Raw genomic sequence first — 11,884 nt, 5'->3', positions numbered from 1 at the left:
TGTCACTACCAACAGAGAAAATAATTGTGCTAAAGGCAATTTCATCATGTAAAATTTTCAGACTCCCTATAAATCCTTCAGAAGACAAGTTTTAGAAGTCAGAAAATTGAAGTGGTTAAAAGCCACTGGCATAAATTTGTACACAATTCCCTAAAAATTGAAAATATTTTAAAATGTGACAGATCAATGGTCTAGAAACGACGTGCTTTAATTAAAAATACTGAATCTTATTACCTATTACTTATTATTGCTTATTAATATTCTAATCTAACTTTTTATTTATATATTATGATAGCATCTGAAAAATAACTTTAAAATTCATCATTCAATCTGTAAGCTATTAACACAGGCTACCCAAAGCACAATCACAGTAATGGAGGAATCTTAGAGCACATACCCTATTGCAGGCTGTATTTGGCTTGATCAGTGTTTCTCCTCTTTGCAGTTTTCATGCATATTTAACTTGATATTATATAAATGCAATAAAATAGATGATATATTTTTCTATAAATCTGAGCTAAAAATTAATCAGAGAACAAATAAACTATCTCCTTAGATCCACATAGCACGAGATAGTGAGAATCCGGGGTGAACCCCAGGAAAAGAATATAACACTGCCTATCTTCTATGGCACATTGCCCTCTTTCCTTACTTCATTTAGCTCTGCATTTAACTGTGATGGTCCTGCCTGTGGCACAAGTGGGGACAACATCATGCTATAAGTGTTATTCATTCATAATAACCTACTCAGAAGTTTTGGAAGCAGAGAGGCACTAATTCATAGTAACATTTATGTAGTAAGTCCTGTCCCTGAAATGAGGCACACCCAAACCCCCCTCCACATTATACAGCTGATGCCCCTGTTTTAACCCACTGGAGCAGTTTCCTGAGTGCGTGGTATTTTTTTTGCAAAACCTCTTTTAGCAGGATTTTGAAACAGATAACGTGGTGTACATTGCCTTTGGGGTTTGAGACATATTTGTTTCCAGCTGGTTTGGTGACCTATTAGCTGAACATCACTGCATTGTAGAAATTAACCTGTTTAATTCTTCCCTTTCTAAAGGGTGGAGAACATGGCCATGCGACTGGAAGAAGTAAATGAGAGAGAGCACTGCATGAAGGCCTCTCTGCAGACCGTTGACATCAGGCTTGCTCAGCTGGAAGACATGATGGGACGAATGGTGACTGCCTTAGAAAAAATGACTGGCATTGAGAGAGGTGAGACGACTAAGATACGATCCAGGACCTCATCTGACTGTACTGATGCAGCCTACATTGTGAGGCAGAGCAGCTTCAACAGTCAGGAAGGAAATGCCTACAAGCTTCAAGAGAGCATTGATCCCACAGGAGAGGAGTCCATGTCCCCAACATCACCTACAATCACACCCCGCATGCGAAGCCACTCCTTCTATGCAACAAATATGAAGGACAAGTGTGGGTTGGAAAAGTTGGAATGCATTTTTAAGGAAAGATCTCCAAGCCTGCATCGGGCAATCAGTTCCCACTCAATTGCAAAAGAAGGAAAGGCTCCATTAGCCCCTACCAGCACTTTGTCAATTGCCCCAGACTCCAGAAGACCTTCATCTTGTATAGACATCTATGTTTCTGCCATGGATGAGATGCATTCTGACACAGAACCTCTCGAGAGCGCCATAAATATTCTTGGTCCTGAAGATGCAGCTCTGCCAGCTCACATAGCCTCTTCTCTTTTAGCTAATAGTACATACATTAGCAGTACACCTGGTGAAAAGATCTCTGGCAGGAGTCTTGATTATGAAGAAACCTCTGGAATAGAAACAAGAGCACTTTCCTCAGACTATTCACAAATCACAGACTGCCAAATCCCATGGGATTCAGACCCTCCCTTGTATCATACTTTAGAGCGATCTAAAAGCAGTCGTTACCTGGCTACAACTCCATTTATTCTGGAGGAAACACCAATTGTGAAATCTCACAGCTTCATGTTCTCTCCTCGAAGCTACTTCAGCAGCCTTGGCGTCCCGGTCAAAACAGCAGAGTACACAAGTATTACAGATTGCATAGACACGAGGTGCGTGAGCGCTCCCCAGGCCATTGCAGAGAGGGCCAGTTTCCCTGGAAGTCTCAGGGGCAAAGTGGAAGACTTGGGAAGCTGCCACCCAGAGAGAGAAGCTGAACTAACACACCCAAGTTCTGATCATGAGGATATTGAGGTCAAAGACAAGAAGGGAATCCCCTTATCTCCTCAAGACAGCAGTGCTACAACAACTCTGCCCAACAGCATCCCACTTCCAAAAATAGAGCGAGCCAACAGCTACTCTGCAGAGGAGTCCAACATATTGTATGCCCAGCACACACGGAAGAGCTACTCCATCAGCGATAAACTTGACAGACAGAGAAATACAACAGGCCTGCGGAACCCCTTGGAGAGGAGTAAGTCCTCAAGGCCAGAGAGCAGAGGGGACAACCTGTCCATGAGGAGACTGTCCAGAACAGGAGCTTTCTGCAGCTTTGAAAGCAAACACAGCTAGGCTTAGACAAAGCTCACCAGCTGTCTAAGGGACATCTGCTCTTCAGTCTGTTTTTCTTAGCAGAATTTTAAAAAACCCCTCACATCACCCTGTGTCGAGTCCAATTGGCATTAGCCAGCAGTCAAGAGAGCACATTTTCAATCTCAGCATCACCACTGAGGTACTGCATCTTGACCCAGCTGACATTTGCACTTAAGAAAAAAGGGAGGGAGGAAAGCTTTACAAAAACTTCAGTAAACAAGAGGAATAACAAGCCCCGTTCATGAAGTCAGAAGAAATAAATGAATAGGTCCAGATACCTGCCTTTTATTAGAGGGCATCCTAAGATCATTTATCATTATTCAAGTTTTTAAGATGCAGGAATTAACTGGCAAAAAAGAGATGTAAAAAGTAGATGTTCCAAATTTCAATCACAACTTCTTTTTCATCTATGTCACCATTGTGATGACTGGTGAAAAGCATTTGTTGTTTCTGTAGGAGCTGGCAGCAAACAAACCTAAAGTCTCCCAAGTCCCTTGCATCCCACACTTGTGGAAATGAAGAAAGATGAACACAATAACAGCTATAAATGTTCACTTGTCTCCTTTTGTATCAACTTCTAGTGCCACAGAAAGTTTATATTTTCAAGAGCGGAAAGGGAAATTAATTGCCTTTTTTACTGCTTAAGTGGAAGAACTTAAATGGAAGAAGAATTTATGTTAAAGTATCAGGTGATTTCCTGTATAAAACAGGCATTCTAGATTCTAGCACAGCTGAGCAAGCTCAGGATGAATGTAATTAAGTGGAATAGTATATATTTATTTTTTTACCACATTTGTCATCAATATGTTGTCTCACTAAATCAAAGGATGTGATGATACAATAAGAACAGGATGATCAGAGCAGAGCATAGTAATAGTGTTCAGTTCTCACTGCTCTGTTTAATTATGTGTATAAATTGGGGAGATTCATCCACCATGCTGCTACCAGGTTCTTCTTGCTGTTTCATTTGAGCTGCCGATTTTTCACATCATCCCCCCACCTAAAAATATACACTTTTTTTTTCATGTGAACATAGCTGTATTTGGACTTTTTAAAGTACAGAAGTTTTATCAAGAAGTCTGAATTCAGATTCATGTAATTAGACTGAAGCTGCTTAAAGGAAAGTATTTTTAGCAGAGGACTGGAAAACACTAGAATTTCTATATGCTTCTAAGGTAAGTAAAAGAACCAAAGTGAAACTGCAAGTGTCTGTAAACATCAAAAGCCATCAGTTGTGAGTAGGCATCCACCGTTCATGAGCATATCACACAATGACCATTCGTAGTAGGAGAAAGTGTGTCTGAACGGTAGTGCAGTTGATGAGTTTTGGTTGAAGACAGTTGTTACTCCACTGACCCCACCCACATTCCAAGGGTCCACATTGTCAACCAGAGTTTCAAACTTCTCATGAGAAGGTGTACAGTTGTCATAGGTGGAAGGGTATGCAGAAGACTGGAAAAGGGTGGAGAAGCATAAACTGCAACTGAAAAAAAAATTCAGATTCCTTTATGAAGGTACAACTTTTAAGCTTTTAAAAAGTTGACACTAGTGCTATTAAAAGTATCTCAACAATTACCAATATCTGTGTAGAACCAGCTCCTTTTTGTTATTAAAAATGAACATTTGTGAGTGGGGTACATATTTCACATTATTTAAATGGGAATAATCTTTCAAAGGCAGCTTTGAGAATACAAGCTGATGTTTTCCCACTGAGTCCTCACCCTGGGAGACTCTGAGCACCATGTGAGGATCGAGTCCAAAAGGCAACTAATCCAGACAGAAAAATAACTATTCAGCCTCAAGAAAAGAGGTAAAGAAGGTGAAAACATGTCGTTAACAACTCACTGCGTTGGAAGGTTCAGGAAACAAGGAAATGCAGCAAGGGGATGTTAAGAACAATGTGTTTCATACTTCCTGCACCAACGTGTTCCTTGCTTTCTTCTGTTTGATCAGGCTTTCAATGAACTAAACTCCACCAAGACACCGTGTTTATGCAATTGCCTTGCAGCCCATGTGCAGCATTACGGTCACATGGCGATACCAAGAAAGGTCAGAAACCTTTCTGTGCATTATGAAGCATGCTTGTGGCAGGCTGATTGTTGAACAATAGCAAAATGCCCAAGGGCAAAGGAACTTGTATTTATCAATATGCTTCAAATGTGCCAACCTTCTGTTAGCAGCCTTTTCCTAAGGCTTCTCCAAATCTATCTATCTATCTATGGAGAATAGAGGGGGATATTCTTACTTTGTTTTCTTTGTTACTTTTATGAATGTCTGCTAAAACTGTTGTGGACTCTTTCATCTTCATCGTATTACTGGTCTACTCAAGAGGAATTTCAGATTCATTAGAAATTCCTCGACAGCGTTAGTGAATTAGTTCAAGGCATAGGGCTCTCCTCTGGGGTAGATTTCATCGGTTAGTTTGTCAGGGTAAAGACATTTGCCAAACCCAGAAGCTGTATAAATGTTTAGGATACAGCACCTTATTGATCTGGAGCACACTTTCCAGGTGAAATAAAACAGAACACTTTATTGACCTCTTAAAATTTGCCATTATTTATAAAATGTAAATGCAGATGTTAAAAGTGTGATTGCAAGATGTCAGAACACTACTTTTCCTGAATGTTTCCCATTTATTCTACAATGTGGTGTCTACAGAGTATATTATGATGGATGTTAGACTATTTTATTTTCACCTGGTTTTTACACATTGCATCAAACTGCTCCTTTTTGAATTTGATGATAAAACACCCATTTCTTGCAATGGGACCAGACTTTCCATTCTCAATACTATGACCATTTAGTGAGATAGAAGTCTCATCATCTATCATCATGTAGCTATAGCATGTGCCATATGACGTATTCTGTATCAAAGGATAGCTTATGAAATAGACACATATATAGTTGTGACATGTGGTAATATTAGTGAACGTTACAGGACAGTTTTAATATCTCATTACATGGTCTTGTTTGTAAATCTGTAACATTCAATAAAATAGCACATGTTGCATCAAACATTAAGTTCCACTATCCAATTATTAGCTTACATATGGAATATGCATTACTGGTCACAGTGTGTAAGTTTGGTATGTTCCACACATTTCTTTGTATAGCTCCACTTAAATGTCTGTATGAGCTGGTGTATGAAGCTCTAATGAGCCACTGTGGGCTACGACAGATGAGTTGTGATGGTGTGAAAGATGAACTGGCATGTTATGCAAAAGATTATAAGATAAATGAACTTTAATAATCTTTTAAAACTCAACTGAGCTTAGCTGTTTGTTTACATATGCTAGTTGACTGAGGAAGCAGTGTGCAGTATTTTATAAATATTTTCCTATAGTAATCCATTCTGTTGTTTCCAGTTTAAGTGATTCTATTCTACAGTTGGGGTATACACTTGTCCTAGGTATTGTATTATAGCACATTATTCTTTCACAATAACAATGTGATATGACTGAAGTAGTTTCTCTTCCTTACAGTCCAGTCTTTTTTTGTGTCAAAGAAAGTGCATGCATTGTTCCATGAGTTTCTTTGGACTGCTAGGAGACTTAACATTTTGCTATTGCCTGCCTGTAAAGATGAATCCAGTTAGGAATGAATTCAAACTTTTGGATGTTTACATTATTTCCATTATTTTTGATCTTTAGCAAAGTAAGTGATTTTTTTATTATTTTTAAAAGACAATTGTATTTTATGAAATTTGAATACTCAACACAAAATGCGAACCTACAGCAGTGCTCAGACATTTGGCTCTCTCTTTTTTTTGGAAGAGATCAGGTGCTACATTATTTTCTTAGCACAAGTGCCAGTTAACAAATGGCAGTGAGGGGATAATTTGAAAATATAATGAAAAACCAAAACATCCATTCATCTATATACAGAAATCTCTCTGGGTTCCAGACATAGATTACTCTTTTATTTTAGTTTTCCATTTATAGATTTTTTTGGTTAAAAAAAACCAACAAAACTGATTTGTACCTTTTGAGGAAAGGATAGCCTTTTGTCAGGGGATAAATATCTTAGTTAGGTATATTTTTTGTATGAGAAGAAAATGATTTGTTTCTTAGAAACTGTCAGCACATGGAAAATGCAGCTACATGAATAACTGCTCAAAAAAAAAAAGTGCTGGTAGCAGCACACAGCCTTAGTCCAATGACTGCAGTGGGTGCAAGCCAGTATCTGTCCTGAGAGCAGAAGTTATCAAAAGTATTAGAGTGAGCCAGAGAAACAAAATTCTTTGTAAACTCGTGGTGCAGGTTTTCAAAACAAGCATAAATGTCTTGTTATGTTGCTCAGGTTAAACACTGAAGAGGATCTGATAATCGCCCAAAGGGAAAGTGTGAGCTGATTGTTCCTGGATTTCCCTCGGAATGTTTAGCTAGTTTTGATATCTTTCCCCTGCTTAAAAATTATAGTATATTTGCATTTTTGCACAAATACGCATAATTGGTTCAACAAAGGCCACATTTTCAGTTCTGTTGAAAGGTATTACGTATAGATCATCTTCTTCAAAAGAAATAGGTAAGATTCTTAGCATGAATTTTCCCTTCAACCACTTCAGATAAAACAGTCCAAACCAGGATGAGAAGTGAAGCATTGGGGGTGTCTGCTTACCTGGTGAAACCCTTTGCTGCTCTAGATGGAATTCACTGTCCTTGCTGCACATTGGCATAGGAGCAGTAGTATTGGATGCAGAGGGACTTTGTCTCAGCATCCTGTTTATAGCCAGTCATACAGTGAACACGACAGGTCACAGAGGTCATACAGGCTTCTCTTCTCCATGATTGACTACAATTATGGTCTTACCAATCCTGGTACAAATCTGCAGAAAACCCACTGATTTCAGTGGCATACTCCAACTTCCGTCACGAGATGGATTTATTCTGCATTTCTAACTCAATATTACTTTGAGTCATGGCATGTATTACACTAAATAAATCATCTTCAAGTTGGAAGTCTAATAATGGAGCCATTGAGCCAGTCTGGTTGTGAAAGTCTCTGACCTTTTAATTTTTGCTGTATCCTTTCAGATCATTCATAGAGCCACACAATACTTATTTCAAAAGGCTGTTAGGTAAAAAAAAAAATTTGATTATTGAATTGCTGCTGTTTCTGCTGCAGGGAAGTGATAACTCTTGTTTATTTTAGTATCTGGGAGGGAGGGGGAAGGGACAGAAGAGGGAATTGGATGTGAAATACAGTTCTATGTCTCCACAAGAGTAAATTGTATTAAGTTGTATCTTTTTCCACCACTGCAGTTGTTGTACATGACAAGAGTCTATTTGCTGCTACTGCTGTCTGGAACAGTGTTTGCAATATTCTATACTAATAGCTATTTAATCGTTTATTATTTGGGCTATCATTTGTAAGTGTATAACAATCATTTATAAAGGGATAAAAATTACTAAAATGTCATTTTAAACTAATTCCTACTAATACAAAGCTTTTCAAGTATGATTTGTCTAAATGTACATAACTAGGGAAAATGGTCCTTTCCAAAGGTCTACTGGATTCACAATGCACTTTTAGACTGTGTTTAGATGCATAATAAAAAGCAGAAGTTGGCAATTACTACAGTAGAACTTTCTGAAATTTCTGTAACAATTGTTTTGCAATAAAAAAAGAGCTGTAGATCAAAACATCTGTTCTTGCTGGAGCATTTATTTATGGTCATTTGCTTTCAAGGCAGTAAAGCAGTGATGCAACAGCAGCTGCTTTTCTCTAAGATCTCTCACTGTTCTAACTTTACATATTTAAAGGAAACCAAACATTTATTCTGTTACGCACAGGCCTTTTGAATGTTGCAATTTATTCCTGCCTCTGAGATCAGGTTTCATTCAGGTGGCCCTTATTCTGGCCAATATCAGAACCAAGACAGAAGTACTTCTCAGTGGGTTTATTTAAAAGGAGGGAATAACTTCTTTGCTTTGTAGCCACCATTCCAGCAAAGGGGGAACATAAGCACTGATTGCAGAGCCGCTCTCAATTGCATGCACATAGCCTGGAAGAAGCGTGCTCCTTTATATGGCAACTGGGTGGTATTACCTGCTCTTGCAGCCAGAGAAGGTTCATGGAAAAAAAAGGGGGCACCAAGTAATCCACTAGTACCTATGGCCTCCTCTGAACCGGTACCTCACCTTGCTCACAAAAGAAATCATTGTCTCCCTCTTCATGCAGGCACAGCCAGCTCTGATACTTCTTCACAAAATGCTGAAGAAACAGTACTGGCACAAAATCTGCCAAGGTCAGAATCATCTGCCTCCACAAAATCTGCCAAGGTCAGAATCATCTGCCTCCACAAATAAGCCTTCGCTGAGATTATAAAATATTTTAGCTAAATGAAAAAGAAGTACAGAAAAACCTACATCCAATTGAATCAGAAAGATATCAGATACTCAAAACAGTTCTGCACACATCAGTCATACTTCAGGAGAGGAGTGGTTCAGAGAAACGTTCTTTATTTCAGGTATCTAAGAGGGAAATGCTAAACTTCTTAATCAGATTTTATTCCATCCTTTCTCAAGGACTGCGATTAAGTGAAGACTGGGACCTTTGAAGCTTTCAAAAACAAAATTAAAAAAAAAATCTATTCCAGAGAGTTGTCATTATGCATCTCTCCAGGTAACACTGTATCTCTAGTCTCCCTGGGATTTTTCACAGTAACAAACTTCACCTAAATCCAGCCAATTAGTAAGCAACAAAAAAAAGCAACAGCAGTAGCCTTGATTTTCATTCCCATGAGCTGTGATTTTGTAGACTTTAGGGCAGTGATCTAGTCTCTTAATCTCATTAGTACACAATGGACAAGAACTCCATTTAATTTACACCATAGCAGTCACCCTGATGTATTACCCTCATGATGGCATGCAGCACAAGCTTAGACTTACACCAGCCCTCACTGGTTTTGCATATAGAGCTTGAATTTTCACCCTGTTACACTTCTGGAACAACAAAAAACGTAAACTCACATGATGCCATTTTGAAATATTCAAATAACTGATTGCAGTCATAAATATAGTATATTTGGATTATACTTTTAGGAGGCAATAATGGTGAGAGAGGGTTGTTTATGTGAAATAACAATAGCAGTCCATGAACAGTTATAGACATCACGCTGTAGATGATACAGGCTATTGTTGTAGAGAACTATGGGTGAAACTGCCTTTGCTAGATTGGATTCCAAACCAAGAAGTTTGACAGCTGTGGCAAGACTGGTAATGCTCATACCATCTTCTAAAACTTAAAACTTTTTAGCTATACCTTTCCCCAATTAAACACATAGCCAAAGGTTCAACAGTCACATGTACATCACAGAGTCAGTCTCTGGGGGTGATAGTTGCCCTCACAAAATATTCCAGTGGGTTTTTTGTTCATAGTATGCAAGATGAGAATTTTCTTAAGAAGCTTGAGAAAATAACGTATCAAGGCTCTATGGACATTAGAGAAAATGTTAACACACAATCTTTTCCTTTATTTGAAAGATGACAAAAAATCAACTATCAGTGTAGCATTTCGCTACTCACTAATTAAAATCTTGGAACTACAAACACATCTTTAGCAATTAATAAATCTTATGAAAGTAACTAAACCCGATTGAAGAATTACATTCTGCAAGAACTCCTTAGAAATATAGAAATATTCACAAGTCTGAATTATAACCCACAACTGCTGAACCACAGTAACTGCACTGTAATTTGTGGAGGAGGGGAGCAGATGAGGGGTGTGTGCACATGACAAACAAGGAAGTTAGTCTCAAAGGAAGATATGAACAATGAACTCTAAAATTCACATCACTCTCACACTATATGGCCAGATTCCACCTTTTTTTTCCTGAGTGGACTTTTGGGGAGCAAACTTGGCAATTGTCAATACTGTAAGTTTATGATTGATCCATGTTGACCATGTTATTTATTTTGCTAAGACCGTAGCATATCCCTCAGAGAATCATAACTCAGACAAACAATTTACAGCAACAATGGCTAATCTGTGTTTCTTGTAGAATAAATAGTCCACATCTCAGAGGACCCAATGAGTGGTTTTTGGTGAGTGTCTAAAAGGATATTCTGTGTCTTTGCTCCAGTTTTATCTGAGGGATGGTGAATAGCTGCCCTGTTGCAAGAAACGGCCAAAGTTTCAGAAAACTTAGCCTGGACCTCAGTCCCCCATGGATCATTTTCTCCCTGAAACATTTTGGCTTTCTAACCAGAGCAGATTGCCTGCATCTCTATCCCAATTCAGCTTAGTCAGAGAGGAACAGCAGCTGCAGTGGGAAGTACACAGCAATGCAGGGACATTCCCATTCCTCGCTGTGCAGTCACAGCTAGGGACTACATTAACACTACAGTACTTTAAATATTTATCTGAAACTTTTGTGTACTTATTTAGATTCTTAATAAGTCTAGAAAATAAACTAGGCCTACCCTACCACTGGGTGAAGTGAAATATTGAAAAAACAGTCTTTCAAGTCTATGATGACAAGAGGCCAATCTCTTGGAATCATTGAGAGAGATGGAAGGATTATCTTAGGTGGACTTTAGTCTTCTAAAATGTCTCAGTACTTTCAGACCATACAGCACCATGGGCATTTACAGGGAAACAAGTTCCCTTAACAGTAGCTGATCCTACTCACCTCGCAACAACTCCAAAGAACACTGTGTTGCCAGGAGATGTCTCAGCATATCAAGAATTTTTTAGCTTCAGAAGAAGTTGCACAACACAAAAATATATTCAAATATATTAATCAAGAAAGGATGAATACTAACGCAAGTTGCTGTTCTTTGGAAGCTTAGCACTGGAATTTAATTAAGCACTTTCCAAGTTGTATACTACAATGCAATCCAAAATAATGCACAGTATGCATTATTTGTTAAAACTGCTCTGAAAATGTACAAGAAACAGCCAAGAACTTCATCGTGCCTCTACTAAGAGAGAAGCATTTAATAACTGCTCTGTTATGTTCTGGTGGAATCAAAATATTTTAATGTGTTTTAATAGAAGAAATAATTTTTAAAAGGCAAATACGTTTTAATAGAATTTATGATCTAAAGTGATTGGGAGAAACCACTCACTCTTTGCTTAGGTTGTTCAGATAGTACAGGAAGTAACAACACACTTGATCCAGGGAAGATTGGCCAAATATGGTGCCATGTATGTTCCGGTTCCCACACCTCTATGTCTGTGTAACTCCCCTCCCTTAGAAATACATTCAGGGATGATCACTGTGCCTCAAACCATTACCCTAAGAGCAGGATGACCTGACAGGATAGTACACAAGAACCAGAACCTCTCTATCATACTGATTAGGTCACAGGGTCCCAGTTCCATTTTGGCAATATGGCATATTAAGTACT

General features: G+C 38.5%; 1 protein-coding gene across 8 annotated transcripts in view; it reads left to right on the top strand.

Moving 5' to 3' along the window:
* Window positions 1–8,175, top strand: part of TRPM3 (transient receptor potential cation channel subfamily M member 3) — a 404,943-nt gene extending 396,768 nt beyond the window's left edge. For all 8 annotated transcript variants that reach the window (XM_032097560.1, XM_032097555.1, XM_032097559.1 and 5 more), the window contains one exon: window positions 1,064–8,175. In XM_032097560.1, the coding sequence (XP_031953451.1) occupies window positions 1,064–2,510 (1,447 nt within the window). In that variant the 3' untranslated portion in view covers window positions 2,511–8,175. The remainder of the gene's footprint in view (window positions 1–1,063) is intronic.
* Window positions 8,176–11,884: the final 3,709 nt, after the last annotated feature.

This window comes from Corvus moneduloides, chromosome Z (assembly GCF_009650955.1).
Source record: "Corvus moneduloides isolate bCorMon1 chromosome Z, bCorMon1.pri, whole genome shotgun sequence".
In the NCBI taxonomy this organism is placed as follows: domain Eukaryota; kingdom Metazoa; phylum Chordata; class Aves; order Passeriformes; family Corvidae; genus Corvus; species Corvus moneduloides.
Note: the sequence above shows the minus strand (reverse complement) of the source record. Positions and strands in the feature narration are given on the sequence as shown.